Here is an 18,364-nt window from a genome sequence, read left to right on the forward strand (position 1 = left end):
TTTGGTTTTCCCAAGCGGGCTCTCTAACCACTGAGCCATGGCTGACTGTCCAACCACAGCTAGCAATGTTTCACTGAATGCTCGCTCCCAGATAAGGGACGCTTGCGTTCATGTCGTTAAGTGGTTAAAAAAACATTTGTGAAACGTGACACGTTTACCCACAGCCGTTATACCGCAAGGGTTAAAAATCAACCCCCGGGGATAACACACTCAAAAGTGTGAAAAGCCTATTGGAGAATTGAAGTGGTTCTGATTGTGACTCACACTGAATGTTGTGTAACATTTAGGACCCAGCAGGACGGTGTTTGACAATTAGTCACCCTGCCTTTTGACACTGTCCTCATCACATCACCTCTGATGCTTCCCAGCGCCAACACACACACACACACACACACACACACACACACACACACACACAACTCTGCTTCGCACTGTGTCTCTAGAACGAACACACACACACATACACCTGCTTCCCACCGCATTTCTCTAACACTTTCTCCACACCTCCCCCCCCACACACACACCTCCCTCGTCACTACACGGTGCCAGTTGATACTAATATTTCACACGTTATCTTGGCAACTAACTAACTCACACGCTCACACACACATTGTTTGTGGGTTAGCAGGCTTAGCACAGCTCGTAGTGTGAAAGTCTGTAAAGGTGGTCGGCAGGCTCTGCAAAAGCTTCTCCTAGCGTAGCGGTCTACAGGTGTGTGTATGAGGCCAGTTAGCTAGGGGTCAGTAGGTCTATATAAAAGGTCCAGTTAGCTAGCGGTCAGTAAAGGTTCAGTTAGCTTGTGGTCTACAGCAGTGGTTCTCAAAGTGGGGTCCGGGGACCCCCAGGGGTCCTTGAGGGAGTTCCAGGGGGTCCCCCAGCTAAATGATAGATACCGGTAGTTAGGAACCAAATGGACCCTTATGGGTCTGTAACTCTGAGTGTACCCATGGAACCAAATGGACCCGGACTCTCAGAGTTAAATCAACATTACAATATAAATTGGGGTCTCAGAGATAGAAATTCCATTACATGGGAAATTAAAATGGTTGAAAATCACTGCTAGAGTCGTAAAAATCTTCTCTTATGGGGGTCATTGGCATATCTTTTCAAATGGGGGTCCGCGGGCTAATACGTGTAAATTTGGGGGTCCTTGACATCAATAAGTTTGAGAACCACTGGTCTACAGGTGTATAAAAAGGGTTCAGTGTGTTCTAACATGACGCAGCAGCAGATTCTGTTGTAACTCGTTTTTTTTTTTACGCATCTGTCTTGTCTGCCGTGTCTACATCCATCTGCCCGCTGCTGTGGCAGTGAAAACACAAGCTCACACACACACACACACACACACACACACACACACACACACACACACACACAGTCAATAATGAATAAGCCACACACATGAATGTACTTTGCTTTGTGAGAGAATAAAACACCACAGCACTGTAGAGTATCCCTACACACATCTACCAACCAGTCAGTGTGTTGGGAAACACGACTCACAGTGATGTACCCTCCACCCCCCAAACTAGAAAAAGTGCTCCTCGGAGCACTGCCAGACCCCTAGTGGTTGAAATCTGAATGGCCGGACTTCGCATGACGTGTGTGCAGAGGAAAAGAGGGACAGACCGACCGACAAAGCCTCCTGTAGGCCGACCCCTTGGGTCTGGCAAAAATAACCTTTACTCTCCTGAATGACCAGAGAGGTACTGTTATGACACTGGTAGGACTATGAGAGGTAGGACAGTAGAACAGTGGTAGGTGATGGGTTAAGGTAGACAGTGGTAGCTGATGGGTTAAGGTAGGTGAAGGGTTAAGGTAGACAGTGGTAGCTGATGGGTTAAGGTAGACAGTGGTAGGTGATGGGTTAAGGTAGGTGAAGGGTTAAGGTAGGTCAGTGGTAGGCGATGGGTTAAGGTAGGTGATGGGTTAAGGTAGTGGTAGGTGAAGGGTTAAGGTAGCACAGTGGTAGGTGATGGGTTAAGGTAGTGGTAGGTGAAGGGTTAAGGTAGTACAGTGGTAGGTGATGGGTTAAAGTAGGACAGTGGTAGGTGAAGGGTTAAGGTAGGTGAAGGGTTAAGTTAGTACAGTGGTAGGTGAAGGGTTAAGGTAGTACAGTGGTAGGTGAAGGGTTAAGGTAGTACAGTGGTAGGTGAAGGGTTAAGGTAGGACAGTGGTAGGTGAAGGGTTAAGGTAGGTGATGGGTTAAGGTAGGACAGTGGTAGGTGATGGGTTAAGGTAGTACAGTGGTAGGTGAAGGGTTAAAGTAGGACAGTGGTAGGTGAAGGGTTAAGGTAGGACAGTGGTAGGTGAAGGGTTAAGGTAGGTGATGGGTTAAGGTAGGTGATGGGTTAAGGTAGGACAGTGGTAGGTGAAGGGTTAAGGTAGGTGATGGGTTAAGGTAGGTGATGGGTTAAGGTAGGACAGTGGTAGGTGAAGGGTTAAGGTAGGACAGTGGTAGGTGAAGGGTTAAGGTAGGTGATGGGTTAAGATAGGTGATAGGTTAAGGTAGGACAGAGGTAGGTGAAGGGTTAAGGTAGGACAGTGGTAGGTGAAGGGTTAAGGTAGGTGATGGGTTCAGGTAGGTGATGGGTTAAGGTAAGACAGTGGTAGGTGAAGGGTTAAGGTAGGTGATGGGTTCAGGTAGGTGATGGGTTAAGGTAAGATAGTGGTAGGTGAAGGGTTAAGGTAGGTGATGGGTTCAGGTAGGTGATGGGTTAAGGTAAGACAGTGGTAGGTGAAGGGTTAAGGTAGGTGATGGGTTAAGGTAGGTGTTGGGTTCAGGTAGGTGAAGGGTTAAGGTAGGACAGTGGTAGGTGAAGGGTTAAGGTAGGTGATGGGTTAAGGTAGGTGATGGGTTAAGGTAGGACAGTGGTAGGTGAAGGGTTAAGGTAGGACAGTGGTAGGTGAAGGGTTAAGGTAGGTGATGGGTTCAGGTAGGTGATGGGTTAAGGTAAGACAGTGGTAGGTGAAGGGTTAAGGTAGGTGATGGGTTCAGGTAGGTGATGGGTTAAGGTAAGACAGTGGTAGGTGAAGGGTTAAGGTAGGTGATGGGTTAAGGTAGGTGTTGGGTTCAGGTAGGTGAAGGGTTAAGGTAAGACAGTGGTAGGTGAAGGGTTAAGGTAGGTGATGGGTTCAGGTAGGTGATGGGTTAAGGTAAGACAGTGGTAGGTGAAGGGTTAAGGTAGGTGATGGGTTCAGGTAGGTGTTGGGTTCAGGTAGGTGAAGGGTTAAGGTAGGACAGTGGTAGGTGAAGGGTTAAGGTAGGACAGTGGTAGGTGATGGGTTAAGGTAGGTGAAGGGTTCAGGTAGGTGAAGGGTTAAGGTAGGACAGTGGTAGGTGAAGGGTTAAGGTAGGACAGTGGTAGGTGAAGGGGGGGGCAGACCTACCATCAGCCTGCGGTGGAGTCTCTTAGTTCTCCTCAGGGTCCCCATGATGCGGCGACCCATCTTTTTAGCGTACCACACAGAGTTCAACATCCTGACAGAGAGACACCCCCCTCCACCACCACCACCACCACAGACAGCTCTCCTACTAAACTGTTACTCCTGCTGCGTTCCCCTCCTGCTGTGTTACTCTGACGCGCCTCCTGTTGTCGTTGCTAACAGCTGCGGTAGCTGTGGAGTCACCTCTCTCTCTCTCTCTCTCTCCCTCCTTCTCTCTCCTTCTCCCGTGGTCAGTGCTGTGAGGAGAGACAGCGAGACGCCTCCTCCTCCTGATGCCGTTGTCTTATTGCTGCGTTAGCTTGTTGTGTTCTTGTTGTTGTTGTTGTTGTTGTTGTTGTTAGAGCGTTACACGCTACGGACCTTTTTTGTTGTTGTTGTTGTTGTTACCGCCACTCGCTGCTCCTGCGGAGGCAGGCGGAAGGAAGTAAAGGGCGGCGGAGGAGGCGGCGGCGGGCGGGAGACTAGAAGCGACAAGGAGGGAGGAGAGGGGAGGCGCGCGGGGGAGGGAGGGAGGGAGGCGTGGGGGGCTCACGTCCCCCCATCATCCGCCACCGACCACCTCACCCTCCTCTCTCTCTCTCTTCTTGTTCTTCTTATTCTTTCTTCTTCTTCAACCTATTCTCATCCTCCTCTCCCCACCTCCTCCCCTCTCACTGACACAGACAGACGGGAGAAGAGGCTGCAGCAGCAGAGGAGGAGGAGGAGGAGGTGGTGATGGAGGAGAGAGAGGCTTTGACAGACGGGAGGCTGCATCCACCTCTGAGGAAGACCGAGGATGATAGAGGAGAGAGAGAGAGAGAGATGGACAGAACAGAGCAAGGTAGTAGAGAGACAGAGAGAGAAAGAGCGATAGAGGGTAAACGACTGTATATGGACGTGAGGAGAGAGACAAATCACCCCGCGATGGATGGATGGATGGAGAGAGAGAGAGAGAGGAGGGGAAGGGATAGAGGAGAAAGAACGCTTAACCTGTGGAGAGAGACGGAGAGAGAGAGAGAGCGGCCAGTCCTGTCGTTTCTTTCCTGTCCTCTGTGTGTGTGTGTGTGTGTGTGTGTGTGTGTGTGTGTGTGTGTGTGTGTGTACAGCTGAAAGCAGCAGTACACTGGCGCAGTGGATGAGCGTGGGAGTGTGTGTGTCAGAGAGAACGAGAGAGAGAGAGAGAGAGTTAGTCTCAGTGTCTTCTCTTATGTTTAGGAAATTAAACACTTCCCCTCTCTTCCCTTCATCTTATCCTCTCTCCTCTCTCCTCCTCTTCCTCCCCTCCCCTCCCCTCCCCTCCCCTCTCCATCACTCTTCTGGACCAGTAGAGTGATGGAGGGAGTGAAGGACGGCCGGAGGAAGGGATGGATAAGAAGCAGGATGGAGAGAAAGAAGATTGCGAGGTGAAAGAGGGATGGAATTAAAATAAAAGGGGACAGGGATGGAGGGATGAAAGGAAGGTAAGGACAGGTGGAGGGACAGAGAGAGAGAGAGGATAGAGGGGGGGGGGGGGGGGACGGAGTCAGGATATCGTTGGAGGACAATCCTCTGCTTAATGTAAAAAGGAGTCTTGTCCTTGAAGAGACAAGACAGCTGAGAGGGAGACAGCGTAGGAGAGACAGAGAGAGAGAGAGAGAGAGAGAGACACAGAGAGAGAGAGAGAAAGAGAGAGTGTGTGTGCAGGAGAGAAGGACAGTAGGAAAGATGAGAGGGAGACAGTGTAGGAGTGACAGACAGTAGGTCAGCTGAGAGACAGACAGTGCAGGAGAGACAGACAGTAGGAAAGCTGAGAGGGAGACAGTGTAGGAGAGAGACAGTGTAGGAGAGACAGACAGCAAGAAAGCTGAGAGGGAGCAAGTGTAGGAGAGAGACAGCGTAGAAGAGACAAACAGCAGTAAAGCTGAGGGTCAGACAGCGCAGGAGAGACAAACAGCCGGAAAGCTGAGAGGGAGACAGCGTAGGAGAGACAGACAGCAGTAAAGCTGAGGGTCAGACAGCGCAGGAGAGACAAACAGCCGGAAAGCTGAGAGGGAGACAGCGTAGGAGAGACAGACAGCAGGAAAGCTGAGAGGGAGACAGCGTAGGAGAGACAGACAGCAGGAAAGCTGAGAGGGAGACAGCGTAGGAGAGACAGACAGCAGGAAAGCTGAGGGTCAGACAGCACAGGAGAGACAGACAGCAGGAAAGCTGAGAGGGAGACAGCGTAGGAGAGACAGACAGCAGGAAAGCTGAGGGTCAGACAGCACAGGAGAGACAGACAGCAGGAAAGCTGAGGGTCAGACGGCGCAGGAGAGACAGGAGAGTGAGACGGGCGCAGAGCGTAGGTAGAATGTTTTTTTTTTCTTCCCATTTTCCTGATTGGTTTTGTCAGCGGTTTGAGATTAATTTGTTCTATAAATAGACCGACTGTCTGTCTGCGCCTCCTTCTTGTGGGACAGAGGGAATGCTGAGGAACAATAACAGCAGAGAGAGAGAGAGAGAGAGAGAGAGAGAGAGAGAGAGAGAGAGAGAGAGAGAGAGAGGAGCAGCAGCAGAGCAAAGGAGAGAGGAGACGGGAGACAGGAGGAGTAGGAGGAGGAGAGGAGAGCAGAGAAAAGAAGATTGGGGGCTCTGCATTAGTGACAAGTCATGTCATGGTCTTGTGAGCCCTTTGTCTCTCTGGGTAACACTGGGAGCTAAAAATATACACAGAGACAGAGAAATACACAGAGAGAGAGAGAGAGAGGAGGAGATATATACATAGAGAGGAGAGAGGGATATACATAGAGATATCATTGATGTAGGGCAGACATCTCTTATCTCCATATTTTGACTTTTAGGTTTTTTTCCTGTACATTGACGCCCTACTTGATCGCACCACAGCATCACGCAAAAGCATCAAAAATAGCAGATCTGCAAGCTCGAAACGCGGCGCTTCGTATCCATTTTTTTTTATCCTGAAAAGTAAGAGTTCTGGATATATGAGGTTTCCACCCGACAGAGACGATATATAGGGAGATAAAGGGACATAAATATACAGAGAGAGAGCGCGAGCGAGCGCCTCATTAAATCTATGGTTCGTCCTCCATAGGTTCGTCTTTTCCCTCGTGTTCCAATCCTCCCTCTCGGCATCTCCTCTCCTCTCATGTAACCTTTCCTCTCCACCTCCTCTCTCAGCACCCCCCCCCCCCCTCCCTCACACCCCCTCTTCTTCTTCTTCTTCTTCTCCTGACCTCTGCTCTCCTCTCCTCCGTCCATACCATACTCTCCATCCGGTGGAACGCACGGGGTATATATTTATATAAATATTTATTTTTTTCCCCGTAGTCAGTACTTTCCTCATGGCCTCACACACACACACACACACCACCATGCATTCATCGCACACCGCGTTGCTATGGCAATATTTGAAGAGAGCAAGAAGGCCAGGGGGGGGGGGGGGGGGGGGGGGGGGGGTTAAAACATACAATATGACACTGGGTCTCAACGTAGGGTCCGAGGACCACCAGGGGGTCCGAATGGACTGTTAAGTGGTCTGTAACTCGGAGAGCGTACAAATGGAACCAAATGGACCCTTACGGGTCCATTTGGTTCCATTTGCACGCTCTCAAGAGTTAAATTGACACCGGGGATTTTCTATACAGTGTAGACTGGGGGTCCCCGAGATAAAATAAACGCTATCAAATGGGGGTCCGTGGCACTAATGCATTATGAAACTGTGAGCTCTTGAAAGGAGAAAATGGATTGGTGATGATGGTGGAGATAGTTGGAGAGGGACGTCACAACAGTCCTTGTGGTACAGCCCTAATTACTGGTACTATCCTCAATTAACTCTTTGACTGCCAATGACGAGATTTCTCATCATATTTTTGCTAAGGTCCAGTATGCCAATAACGAGAACGACCCCCCCCCCCGATTCTACGAGACTCATCATACTGGAGATGAATATTCTATGATTTTTCAGTGAAAACACTCGAAAATCGCTGGTAGTGGCGTGGCAAATTATGTTTTATTTCTGTCAGTCAAAGAGTTAAAAGGAGATGGCTGTGCGTACAAATCCCAGTAGATCAGCAGTTTCGGAAATACTCAGACCAGCTAGTTTTGCACAAACCAACCATGCCACGTTCACATCGACAGTTCACCCACGCTCGACGTGCAAGGCCTTTTGGAGGAACACCTGGCTGAGGTAGAAAAGATGTTACCATAACTTGTCGCTGGCTGTTGCTTGGCAAGTAACCTGCCTGTCGGGTAGGTTACTTGCCCGACAGTAGGTAGGTAAGCCTACCTACTGTACACCGTCTCCAAACATCCATTCAGAATTCAAGTTCACCGTACATCAAACCAAATGTTGTTTCAATGGTGTCTGGACAAACATGGGCAAATGATGAGAAAACCTACAACCCTCTGATGCCAAGACACAACTCTTCACTGGCATCACATTAAGTCACTTAAATCACCTTTCTTCCCCATTCTGATGCACGGTTTGAACTATAGCAGATGGTCTTGACCTTGTCTACAGGCCTAAATGCATTGCATGTCTGTCATATGATTGGCTGAATCCATGGATTACAGCAACATAAAGATCCCCCTCGCCCACTAGAGCTCTGTTTCCTAAACAATAAGCACAGTATGTAGACTTGTGATATTTAGGTTATTATAATTCTAAACCCGTGTTCCTGCTGTTCTCATAAAGACAACCAGTTGAAGAAATTGCAGATTGAGGCTTTAGCCTTTGATTTTATGAAATACAACACTAACAAACAAACGCTCTTTAATCTAATTCTGCTGCTAGTCTGACCACTTCAAATACTCTTTCGTCTTAAAATAACTAATAACTGAAAATAGCTGATTGTAGACGGGCTATTTGTGGTGTGCGACGTGCTTCCACACATGGGGTGTGTGACATGCTTCCACAGGGGTCCTTGGGGGGGGGGTTCCCCAGCAAAAGTATTTACCGGTAATGCAGCATCCCAATCATTTATCCATTTATACGTTGGCTATTCAAAAATCAGATCGACAGCAGATCACTCTGTGCCGTGCTGCGAGTTTGTACATCTGCTATTTTTGGAGATTTTTGAAGAATATTGAAAATGTTTGGAAACTTTTTTTTGCCTAAATCTTCTCTTCACAACATATTTTTTTCAGATGGGGTCTGCAGCCAAATACATATCATTTTGGGGGTCCTTGACATGGAAAACTTTGAGAACCAATGCCATAGAGGACATGCTGGCTGCTATGGAATCGAAAATGAACAGAAATCAGTTGGTGACTGAGAACTTGAATACATGTGATTGGCAGTGGTGGGAAACGTACTAAATGTTTTTACTTGAGTAAAAGTATCAATACTGCAATGTAGAAATACTCTGTTACAAGTTACATAAAAAAAGTAACAAAAGTAAAAGTACTCATTATGCAGAATGTCCCATTTCACAAGTTATCATTATGTCTAAAATGTATGAAAATCTTTGGAAAGTAGCAGATCTACAAGCTCACAACGTGCCGCGACGTGCTGTGAGCTTGTAGATCTTTAAAATAGGGCTGAAGTGGTTAATGTGTGTTTTGTAATAATAATCCAAATCTGCAAAGTAACAACTAGTAACTAAGTTTTCAAATAATTGTAGTGGAGTAAAAGTATAATATTTGCCTCTGAGATGTAGTGGAGTAGAAGTAGAAGTATTGAAAAATACTTCGGTAAAGTCAAACGCAAAATTGTACAGTACTTGAGTACATTTACTTAGTTACTTTCCATCACTGGTGATTAGAAATGTCCGTCAATGTGCAGTTGGAGAGGCGTGCCCTGATAAAGTGGGCTGGTGAGTGTATCGTCTCACACTGTACCTCGCGATACAGTTGAGGATATTTACACACTGAATACTTTCAGAGAATGTGAGCGGGAAAAACAATAACAAAGAAAGCATGGAAGTGTTAATGACCAAACGTCTCCCCGTGAATGGGGGGTTGGGTTGTGTGTGTAGGAAGCACGTACATGTTATATTTGCATGACTCAATGGCTCCTCTGTCTTCTAAAGTACTCAGCTGTACACGTTTTAAAAATCATAAATATAGCCGAAAAGCGACTGTTAAAAGTTAAAAGCTGCAAAAGGCCTCGAATTGCTTGCTAACACTTGAATTAAAGATAACAAACATATATAACAAACATATTTTGTGATGACTGGAAAGACGCTCATACATATTTTGTATTCATAAGCTGGTCCAGGCGGCTCGCATTTCGTCCGGCAGTACAAAAAGCATAACATGGCATATGAATGTCTGTCCTTTCCTTATTTACAGTACATAGCCTTGCCTACTATCAGCATCTATAGTTTCAACCACACAATCACAGATCAGCAGCTACACTCTCAACCACACAATCGCATTGTGTAGACTAGAGGTAGAGAAACAGATGAAATAGTTTATAAGCATGTTGATGATACTAGACCATACCCGTGGGGGGATATGCGCACATGATTTGGCAACCCGGGAGCCGGCGAACACAAAAACCCTAATAAACAGCTGACATTTGGGGAAAGCGAAAAACTACAATTATTTGAAAAATTTGGGGTCAATTGGCATAACGACTAGATTGGAGGGAGAAAAACACTAAAGAATCAAACAAATACAATATTAGTGGTCATTTGAGGAGGCTCGTGGGTTCAATTCAAAGCAGGTTCAGGTCATTAACCCATTTAGACCTGGAACACATCTGTGTCATTTTTAGATTTATTTGGCTATTTTTGAAAAATCGTGAAAAAAAATTGTTTAGATTTTTTTTTTGTTACATTTTTTTAGAAAACATTTTTAAGAATCGCCTCAGGTCTTAAATGGGTTAAGATCCAGAGTCTCTGTCAAGAGACACATGGATGAAACACCCTTGTGAAGTTATTTATGAGTTTGTCAGGCTGAATTCCAAGAGCTTACAGTAAAAGCAAAGTGCACCGTATTTCTGTCAAGATTGCTTTTTCCACACGCTGCCATACCTGCAGAATAAGTACATTGCTAGGATGGAGACAGAAAAATGACATGAGACTCTGTCCCTGTTCACCACTATAGCCAAGAATAGACAAGACTCTGTGCAACTCGAGAGGAAAAAAGCGTAATCTTATCCCACATCCCCACCCAACACAACAGTGGTCCCGTTCTTAGCTTAGCGGTTGATTCTTAGCTCTAACTTGTATACTTTACCGCAGTGGTTCTCAAAGTGAGGTCCGGGGACCCCCCGAGGGATTCCAGGAGGTCCCCAGCTAAATGAGTTAAAGGGATAGTTCACCCCCAAAATTACTTTTTTTTTTGCCGCATTCCTAAGCCAATAATTTGATGACCGGCTGCGGTTCCGGTAGGAAACACAAAGAGTCTCCCTTTGTGTCTCCTACCGGAACCGCTGCCTACCGGTCCCCTGGTCATCAAATTATTGGCATAGGAATGCGACAAAAAATATATATATATATCCATGAATTCAAGACTCCATGGGGTGACTAATCGATAGAAACAAAGTTTTTCTTTTAGGTGAACTATCCCTTTAACCCATTAATACCTGGAACGCATCTGTGTCACTTTAGATATCTTTGAAAAATCGTGAAAATTATTATTTTTTAATTTTTTTTTTTCGTTTTTTTTTTAAGGATTTTGAAAATGTTTAGAAGCGGCCTCAGGTCTTAACACATTGGCTGCCATCTTTTTTTTTTTTTCCTACAGTAGACTGCCAGACTTTTTCAATGAGAAAAAAAAAGTACTTAGGAGCCGAGATACAGAATTTTTAAGTTTTAAGTTACAAGGAAGTGTCTGGGAGTCTAAATCTTCGGAAAATCATATCTCCTCGGTCTTTGGGTCAAAAAAAAAAAAAAAAAAAAACTTTTTTTTTTTTTTTTCTTTTTTTTTGAAAGAACGCAGATCTGCGTTCTTGGCAGCGTGCGGTCTTTTGCGCAAATGAACGCAGATCTGCGTCCATGGCAGCCAATGTGTTAATATGGCGTCAAATTCAGTTTAAAACACTTTAAACCTATAAACATCTATTTGAAAATAGCCCATCGACAAACTCACAACACGTCGCATCGCGGCACGTTGTGAGCTTTTAGATTGGCTATTTTAAAAAAAAATCTTGAAGAAAATCTGAACGTTTTTTATTAATGTGGGGGTCCTTGGAAAAAGGAAAAAGGTTCGAGACCCACTGCACCAAGCGGCGTGCCGTTGTGACTTTACCTGGTACGGAGGCTGGCTTTGGGGGAAGAAGGGGACGGAGACAGAGGAGCAGGAGGGGAGGGGGCTGTCGTCAGGGTGGGGGTGGCGGTACAGGGTGGAGGAAGAGGGGGTGGCGGTAGGGGGAGGAGCCAGAGGAGGAGGGCCTAACAAGGAGGAGGATAACGAGGTGGGTCCGTCAAAGATGCACTCCAGAGAGACCACCTGGAGAGGAAGTAGGTGGTGGTGGTGGTGGTGTGGGGGTGGGTTACCATGACAGGAGAAGTGAAGGGTTAGGAGGATGTAAGAGAGAGAGAGAAAAAGAAAGAGAAATAAGAGAGTTGTTAATTCATTAAAATGATAAAGAAAAAGTTGAGGAGGTGATATATATGAGAGAGAGAGAGAGGAGGGAGGTGCAGACAGACTGATAAATAAAGCAAGAGGAGGTAGAGAAACAGAGACTGAATATATTGATTTTAACCAACTTTGTTTTTTTTACAACCAAGGTTTATGTTTTAGATTGTAATTAAAGTAAATAAAAGATGAGTGTTACATTTTTTTTAATTTACTGCGTTCTATAGTTTTAGCAATTTTCGCGATCTTTTCTACAGTGGGCGGGGGGCATTCTGTCCAGTGGCGAAATATGTATTTTTTTTTACACAATAACCCGGCGATTTCTTTTTTATTATTTACAGTAGCTCTTCTAGCCCCCAATTACTCACATCTGGCCCTCAATGGCCACAGGACCTTTTTTATTGTGTAAAAAAGGCATATTTAGCCACCGGACAGAATGCCCCCACCCACTGTAAAAAAGATTGTGAAAATTGCTAAAACTATAGAAAGCAGTAAATGAAAAAAATAAATAACATCTACTTTAATTACAAGCTAAAATATAAACCTTGGTTGTAAAAAAAACAAAGTTGTCCTTTAAACCCCTGTAGTCTTAGAGAACTGGACTTGAGTTGACCACTTTTTCCGTCCACACCAACAATAGGAGATCTAAAAAGCCTCACAATGTGTCCCGCTGCGACACATGGCGAGTATTGTTCTACTGGCATCATCATTATAACACAACGGCTAAAGCAATGAGTGTAACTGGGCTCCTAATGAGGTGAACGCTGTATGTAAACGTGACTGCATTACCAGAGTTAATAATGAGTCCCAGTATGCTACAGCGGTAGCATAGCTCAGCCATACGAACGCTTCAGTTTTCTGAAAACCGTGTGTTGCTATGACATCAGTGGTTCTCAAACATTTTCATGTCGAAGACCCCCACAATTATATGTATTTGGTCGCGGACCCCACCTTTAAAAATATTTGGTTCCAGGGACCCCCCACAGAAGCAAATATTTGAGTTACAAATGTTTTCTTTAAAAAAATATACATTTAAAGATTTGCACACATTTTCAGGATAAAAAAAAAAAACAGATCTACAAGCTCATAGCGCGGCACTCGGTGCCGCGCTATGAGCTTGTATGTCTGCTATTTTTTAATAGCCAAAGTATAAAGTGGTTAACAGCAGCAGCAGACCTGTTAGCCCTTTTTTTTGAGAGGGACAGTTCCATTAAAATGCACTTTCAGACTGTTATTGTATCAAAGGATTCAAAGTGGTCTTCAAATTTCATACGTTTTTTTAAGGCCTCTCAGATCATTATATATATAGTGGCCTCCTAGCAGAAGCTAAGTTAAAAAATGTAGGTCTGGTGAGAGAGAGTGCACGTGGTCACTATGGACCTACTCTTTAGAACAAAGTCACCTGATGACCCGAGATGTACAGAAACGGCCGTCCTCTTTTAAAACATCTAACACACTGACTGAAGACATTTCTGTTCTCCCAGGCCTCTGACGGCTACAATGTGTGTGCTTATATGTGTGCGTGTGTTAAGTACATTTACTCAAGTACTGTACTTAAGTCAAATGTTTAGGTATTTTTACTTTACTGGAGTATTTCCAATTTTCAGTACTTTTACTTCTACTCCACTACATCTCAGAGGCAAATATTATACTATTTCCGGTGAAAAGATTTGGTGTAGAGGGGAGGAATAAAAAGGAGAGGACCAAGTACAGAGCCCTCGGGTGCCCCAGTCATCTAAGTATATCGGGCTAAAGTGGTTAAAGTGAAGCACATTGAGTTCGTATTAACGGCATGAAATGTCCAATAAAACTATTGACTTGACTTCAGCAGCGTGGGCCACAATCTAAATCTAATGAGATTTGTCTTATGCTATGCAGATACCATGTTATTATTCCCTTTCATATTGCTGCTCCGCTAAAAAGAAATCTGTCCACAGCCAAATACATATCATTTTGGGGGGTCCTTGACATGAAAAAGTTTAAGAACCACTGCTTCATAACATCTACCAGTAACACTGAACACACACAGTACTGTAGCTGTCTGTTCACCTGCAGGGGCAATAGGGGGCAGTAGAGAGCCTGCTGTCTGAGGTAACAGTAGGTGGCCACAAGGTGGCACCACAGTTCTACTAATGATTACCATTAGAAACATGGACCTCACCTCATCTAATGTCAGAGAAGAACTATCACTTTCACATATCGTTCATATTTAGTTTACACAATCTGCAACAAGTGGTAGGGGGAAATGATCTTAAAAGTAATTTACTTTGGTTAAAATAAGTGTTACATAGCTCTATATTCTGATAGTACTCATTGCATTAGAGTGTTTGTTCAGTAAAAGGAGTCTCCCATGTCTCTCCAGCTCTTTATTCAACAGAAAATGCATTTTCAGAGCCCTCTCCTGATTGGCTTACATTTTGTCACCTACAGTACCTGACAATGTATGTGTATTCTGTTTACTAAAGAGCTGCAGAGACACCTGTAACCAAACAAACGCTCTGTACCAATGATTGCTATCAGAATATAGTAAGTAAAAAAAGTAGTTTTTAGACCTTGGAAATATATTGTATTGTATATTTTAATTGTTCAAAATACATTTTATTCCCTATATTTAAAGGTGCAGCAGGTGATTAAGTGTTATGTTTTTTTGTTTTTGTTTAAAATAAATCTAATAGGGGTCTCCCGGTCTCTCCAGCTCTTTAGTGAAGAGAAAATACATTTTCAATAAGGAGTGAGTACCCATTTATCAGCTTCAATATTAAAGTTAGTCTTCCAGTTAAGATTGTGTCTGTTCATTGTTTTTTGTATAATCACTTCCAATTTCACTTGCTTATATCCTGTATCCTCTCTCTCTCCTGTTTGGAATGAAATTGGTATCTTGACCTTAAAAATGTTCTGTTTAATACAGAGCTGGAGAGGTGGGGAGACCCCTGTTACTGACACCCCTTTATAATCCAAAAATATATATTTCGGGCTTTTAGTGCATATTGTGCCAGGTATTAAGCGCTTTGTAGAGGGTGTGACAGTGTGTGGAGCAGCATGCTGGATACAACAACAGGAAGGAACTCCATATGGCGAGCAGGACGGGACAGGACAGGATGAAGACGTGCTCTAATTAAACACCATCACAGCACGGCCGCATACGCACAAACCCAACACAACCCAAAGAGTACAAAGGACCACAATGGATAACAAGCACCCCGGGGCTTTTTTGTGTTATCCTTTTAGCTTAACCCATTAAGGCCTGAGTTTGATTCTTAAAATGTTTTCTAAATCCTAGCAGATTTTTGAAAAAACTATTTTTTTACGATTTTTCAAAAATAGCAGATCTACAAGCTCATAGCGCGGCATAGCCAAAGACATTTAAAGTGACACAGATGCGTTCCAGGTCTCAATGGGTTAACCTTTGACCTCACTACCTTTCGATAAGCATGTTAACACATTGGGTGACGTGCAATGATGGGATTTTGAGAAAAAGGTCCAGATCTCCATATCTTTTTACAGTGGTCAAAACAAGCCATTTTGGACGGGCGATCACCCTGCAATGGCGAATCGCCCATGGCCATCGCCCAGACACCTTTTTGTTTACATCCGGGTCCTCGTTGTGGTGTACAGCTCTAAAAAGATCGCCAATAACGGTAAAAAAACGCTGGCACTGGCTGTACCCTGTTTTGAAAAACCTCTGGCACTCAATGTGTTAACTCTTTGACTGCGGTTGACTCGATAACGCGTCTAGTTTGTCCAGTTGGCCGTCGACGCGTTAGACGCGTTGGACGCGCGTTCATTGTTTAATCTCTGATCGCGCTATTCTGCTTATTTTTTAATCTACTGTAGGTTTCGAGTTCCACTTACTTCACCCACACCTGCATCCGGTTTTATGACGCAGATTCCGGTTTTCTTTTTTTCCCCCCGGGTCATTTTCGGCCAGAATAAGGAAACACACGGTTTTTCACACGGTACAAAAAAACGAACGGATAGGTCCACTTCTATAATCTATAGTCTGGGTGACGAACAGTCATCGCCGTCGTCTATCACATCGTATTTTTGGCCGATCGGAGAATCTGAGAACACGTCACATCCGGTTTGACGTATTTGACTGTTTGACTGGGTGTGGGGGGGGGGGGGGGGGCGAGTGAGTCAGCGAGCTGATCAAGCTGTCTGTTGCTGCTCTCTAGTGGCAGATTTGTTGTATGTGTTTAAAACCGCACTCAGACAATTTATTTGAATGAAAAATTACAAAATAAAAAAACACGGAAATCGCTGGCAGTGGGAGTACTTTATGAAAATACTCTGGCAGTCAAAGAGTTAATAAATATATTTGAAATGTGTGGATGTAAAAAAACAAACTTGGGAGCCTATAATGACATACCCAAAATATGAATTATTCATTAAATAAATGTCATTATCGGTTAAATCGATTAGTTTGATTAACTGTTGCACCCAAGACTCAACATTGACTAGATGAAGACCTCCTCCTTTAACCACTTAGACCCCAGCACCCGTATTCTGGGGGAAACATTGGCAGAAAATAGCAGGACGCTCACAAGCTTGTAGATCTGCTATTTTCAGCGAAGATGTTCAAAGGAGAATTTAGCCTTTTTCTTAACTTATTATGATATTATATCCTAAGACGAGTGGAACATTTTCATAACTCCATCCCGAGTCCACCTCAGCTAAAAACCTGAGCGGATGGTCCGTGACTGTGCGCTAAATAGCGATTTTCTTTTGTCGCTCTGATTCTTTTTTGACGTTCATAATGACAGAAACCTCGCCACAGTGTTTTTGTCCCAAATGGGCCGCCGTAGTGTTTACAAGCGGACTTGGATGAAATCACGGGTGAGATTTCATCTAACACAAACACTGTGGAGAGTTTTCTGTCAATATGGACGTCACATATCTCACGTTTTTAGTTGCGGTGGACTCGGGGATGGAGTTATGAAAACATTCTACAGTACCACTCGTCTTAGGATATATTAACAACATATAAAGGTAAGAAAAAGGCTAGTTATGAGGGCTCTGCTCAACTACATATGGGGCATGGTCGAAACACACAAGCTCAACACAAACCCTGGCTAAACACAGACAACAGGATTTCAGCACGGTGGCACACACACACGCACGAAGCAAACACAACACCGCGACTGAAGACTAATGGAGTCAAACCCAGACAGCATGACCCAAAGAAACCCAAGCCAGTAGAGCTAGATGTATACTGTCCTCGTCTAGCCAGAGACACGGCCTAAATAATGCAGGGAAGTGGATTCCATTGAGATCTCTGTGCCTTTGTTGAATTACGGAAAAAGACTATCCTGAGTGCTTTGTGTGGCAACCAGTTAAAACCTATATGCTTTGTTGCAAAATCATTGTAAAGCATCCATTGCACCATTTACCATTTTAGAATAGTGAAAACATTTCTAAAAACATTTTGTTTTTTTGTTAGTTTTTTTGTTAAGGAAAACGAAGAATAGGCTCTATGCACAGCAGCCATAGTATCACTTCCTTCACAGGTGTTACCAATGATACTAATGAAGGCTCTGTTCCATTTAGTGTAGCACAGTGGTTCTCAGATTTTTCAATTTCCACGACCCTCATGACTCTAAGAGTGTACACATGGAACCAAATGAGTTACACACCCGTAAAGGGCCATTTGGGAGTGTTTCCAGTGAGCCAACATGCACAATATCAGCACCCTGACTCTGTTTGACCAGAATGGAACAGAGCCTTCATTAGTATCATTGGTAACACCTGTGAATGTCTTACAATATGGCTGCTGTGCATTGAGCCTATTTGGGAAACTTTTTATTTTCTTTAAGCGCAACATATGGATGCCAGGTTTAAATATTCATAATGTTACAGAGTTCTGAACAACTGGACTGGGGCTGAATGTGACCAACAACAACCTGACTGTTACTGGATTGGCTGGGTTTTTGACATCATCATCACATGACGGGAAGTATGACCAGCAACACCAATGAGCGTCATTCATCGATGATGTAACAATTACACATATCATGTACATTAAGTACAGTATGTGTACCACAGTACAGGGTTGTGTGTGTGTGTGTGTTTAGGGAGGTTTAATGAAGCACACGTAAGCAACATCAACACAAAGGCATTAACTCCTCACCCTCCTTGTTTGTGCGTGTGTGTGTGTGTGTGTGTGTGTGTGTGTGTGTGTGTGTGTGTGTGTGTGTGTGTGTGTGTGTGTGTGTGTGTGTGTGTGTGCGTGTGCGTGAGAGAAATACATACAGACAGACAGACAGGTTGATCGACAAAGAGGATGAATTAGACATATAGAGCGGACAACACTCACAAAAACAAATTAGAGAAAAATACTTTTCAGACAAAGACAACGAGAGAAAGAGATAGACAGAGAAAAAGAGAGACAAAGACAACGAGAGAGAGAGATAGACAACGAGAGAGAGAGAGAGAG

General features: G+C 44.3%; 1 protein-coding gene across 10 annotated transcripts in view; it reads right to left on the bottom strand.

The window, feature by feature from the left end:
• dlg1b (discs large MAGUK scaffold protein 1b) overlaps nt 1–18,364 on the bottom strand; it is a 170,612-nt gene that overhangs the window by 60,522 nt on the left and 91,726 nt on the right. For 5 of the 10 annotated variants that reach the window (XM_084058401.1, XM_084058407.1, XM_084058406.1 and 2 more), the window contains one exon: nt 11,602–11,802. The exons of the other annotated variants lie outside the window; for them this stretch is intronic. In XM_084058401.1, the coding sequence (XP_083914527.1) occupies nt 11,602–11,802 (201 nt within the window). The remainder of the gene's footprint in view (nt 1–11,601; nt 11,803–18,364) is intronic. 10 annotated transcript variants of the gene reach the window in all.

Source organism: Gymnoscopelus microlampas (assembly GCF_963454915.1).
Source record: "Gymnoscopelus microlampas genome assembly, chromosome: 5".
NCBI classification, from domain to species: Eukaryota; Metazoa; Chordata; class Actinopteri; order Myctophiformes; family Myctophidae; genus Gymnoscopelus; species Gymnoscopelus microlampas.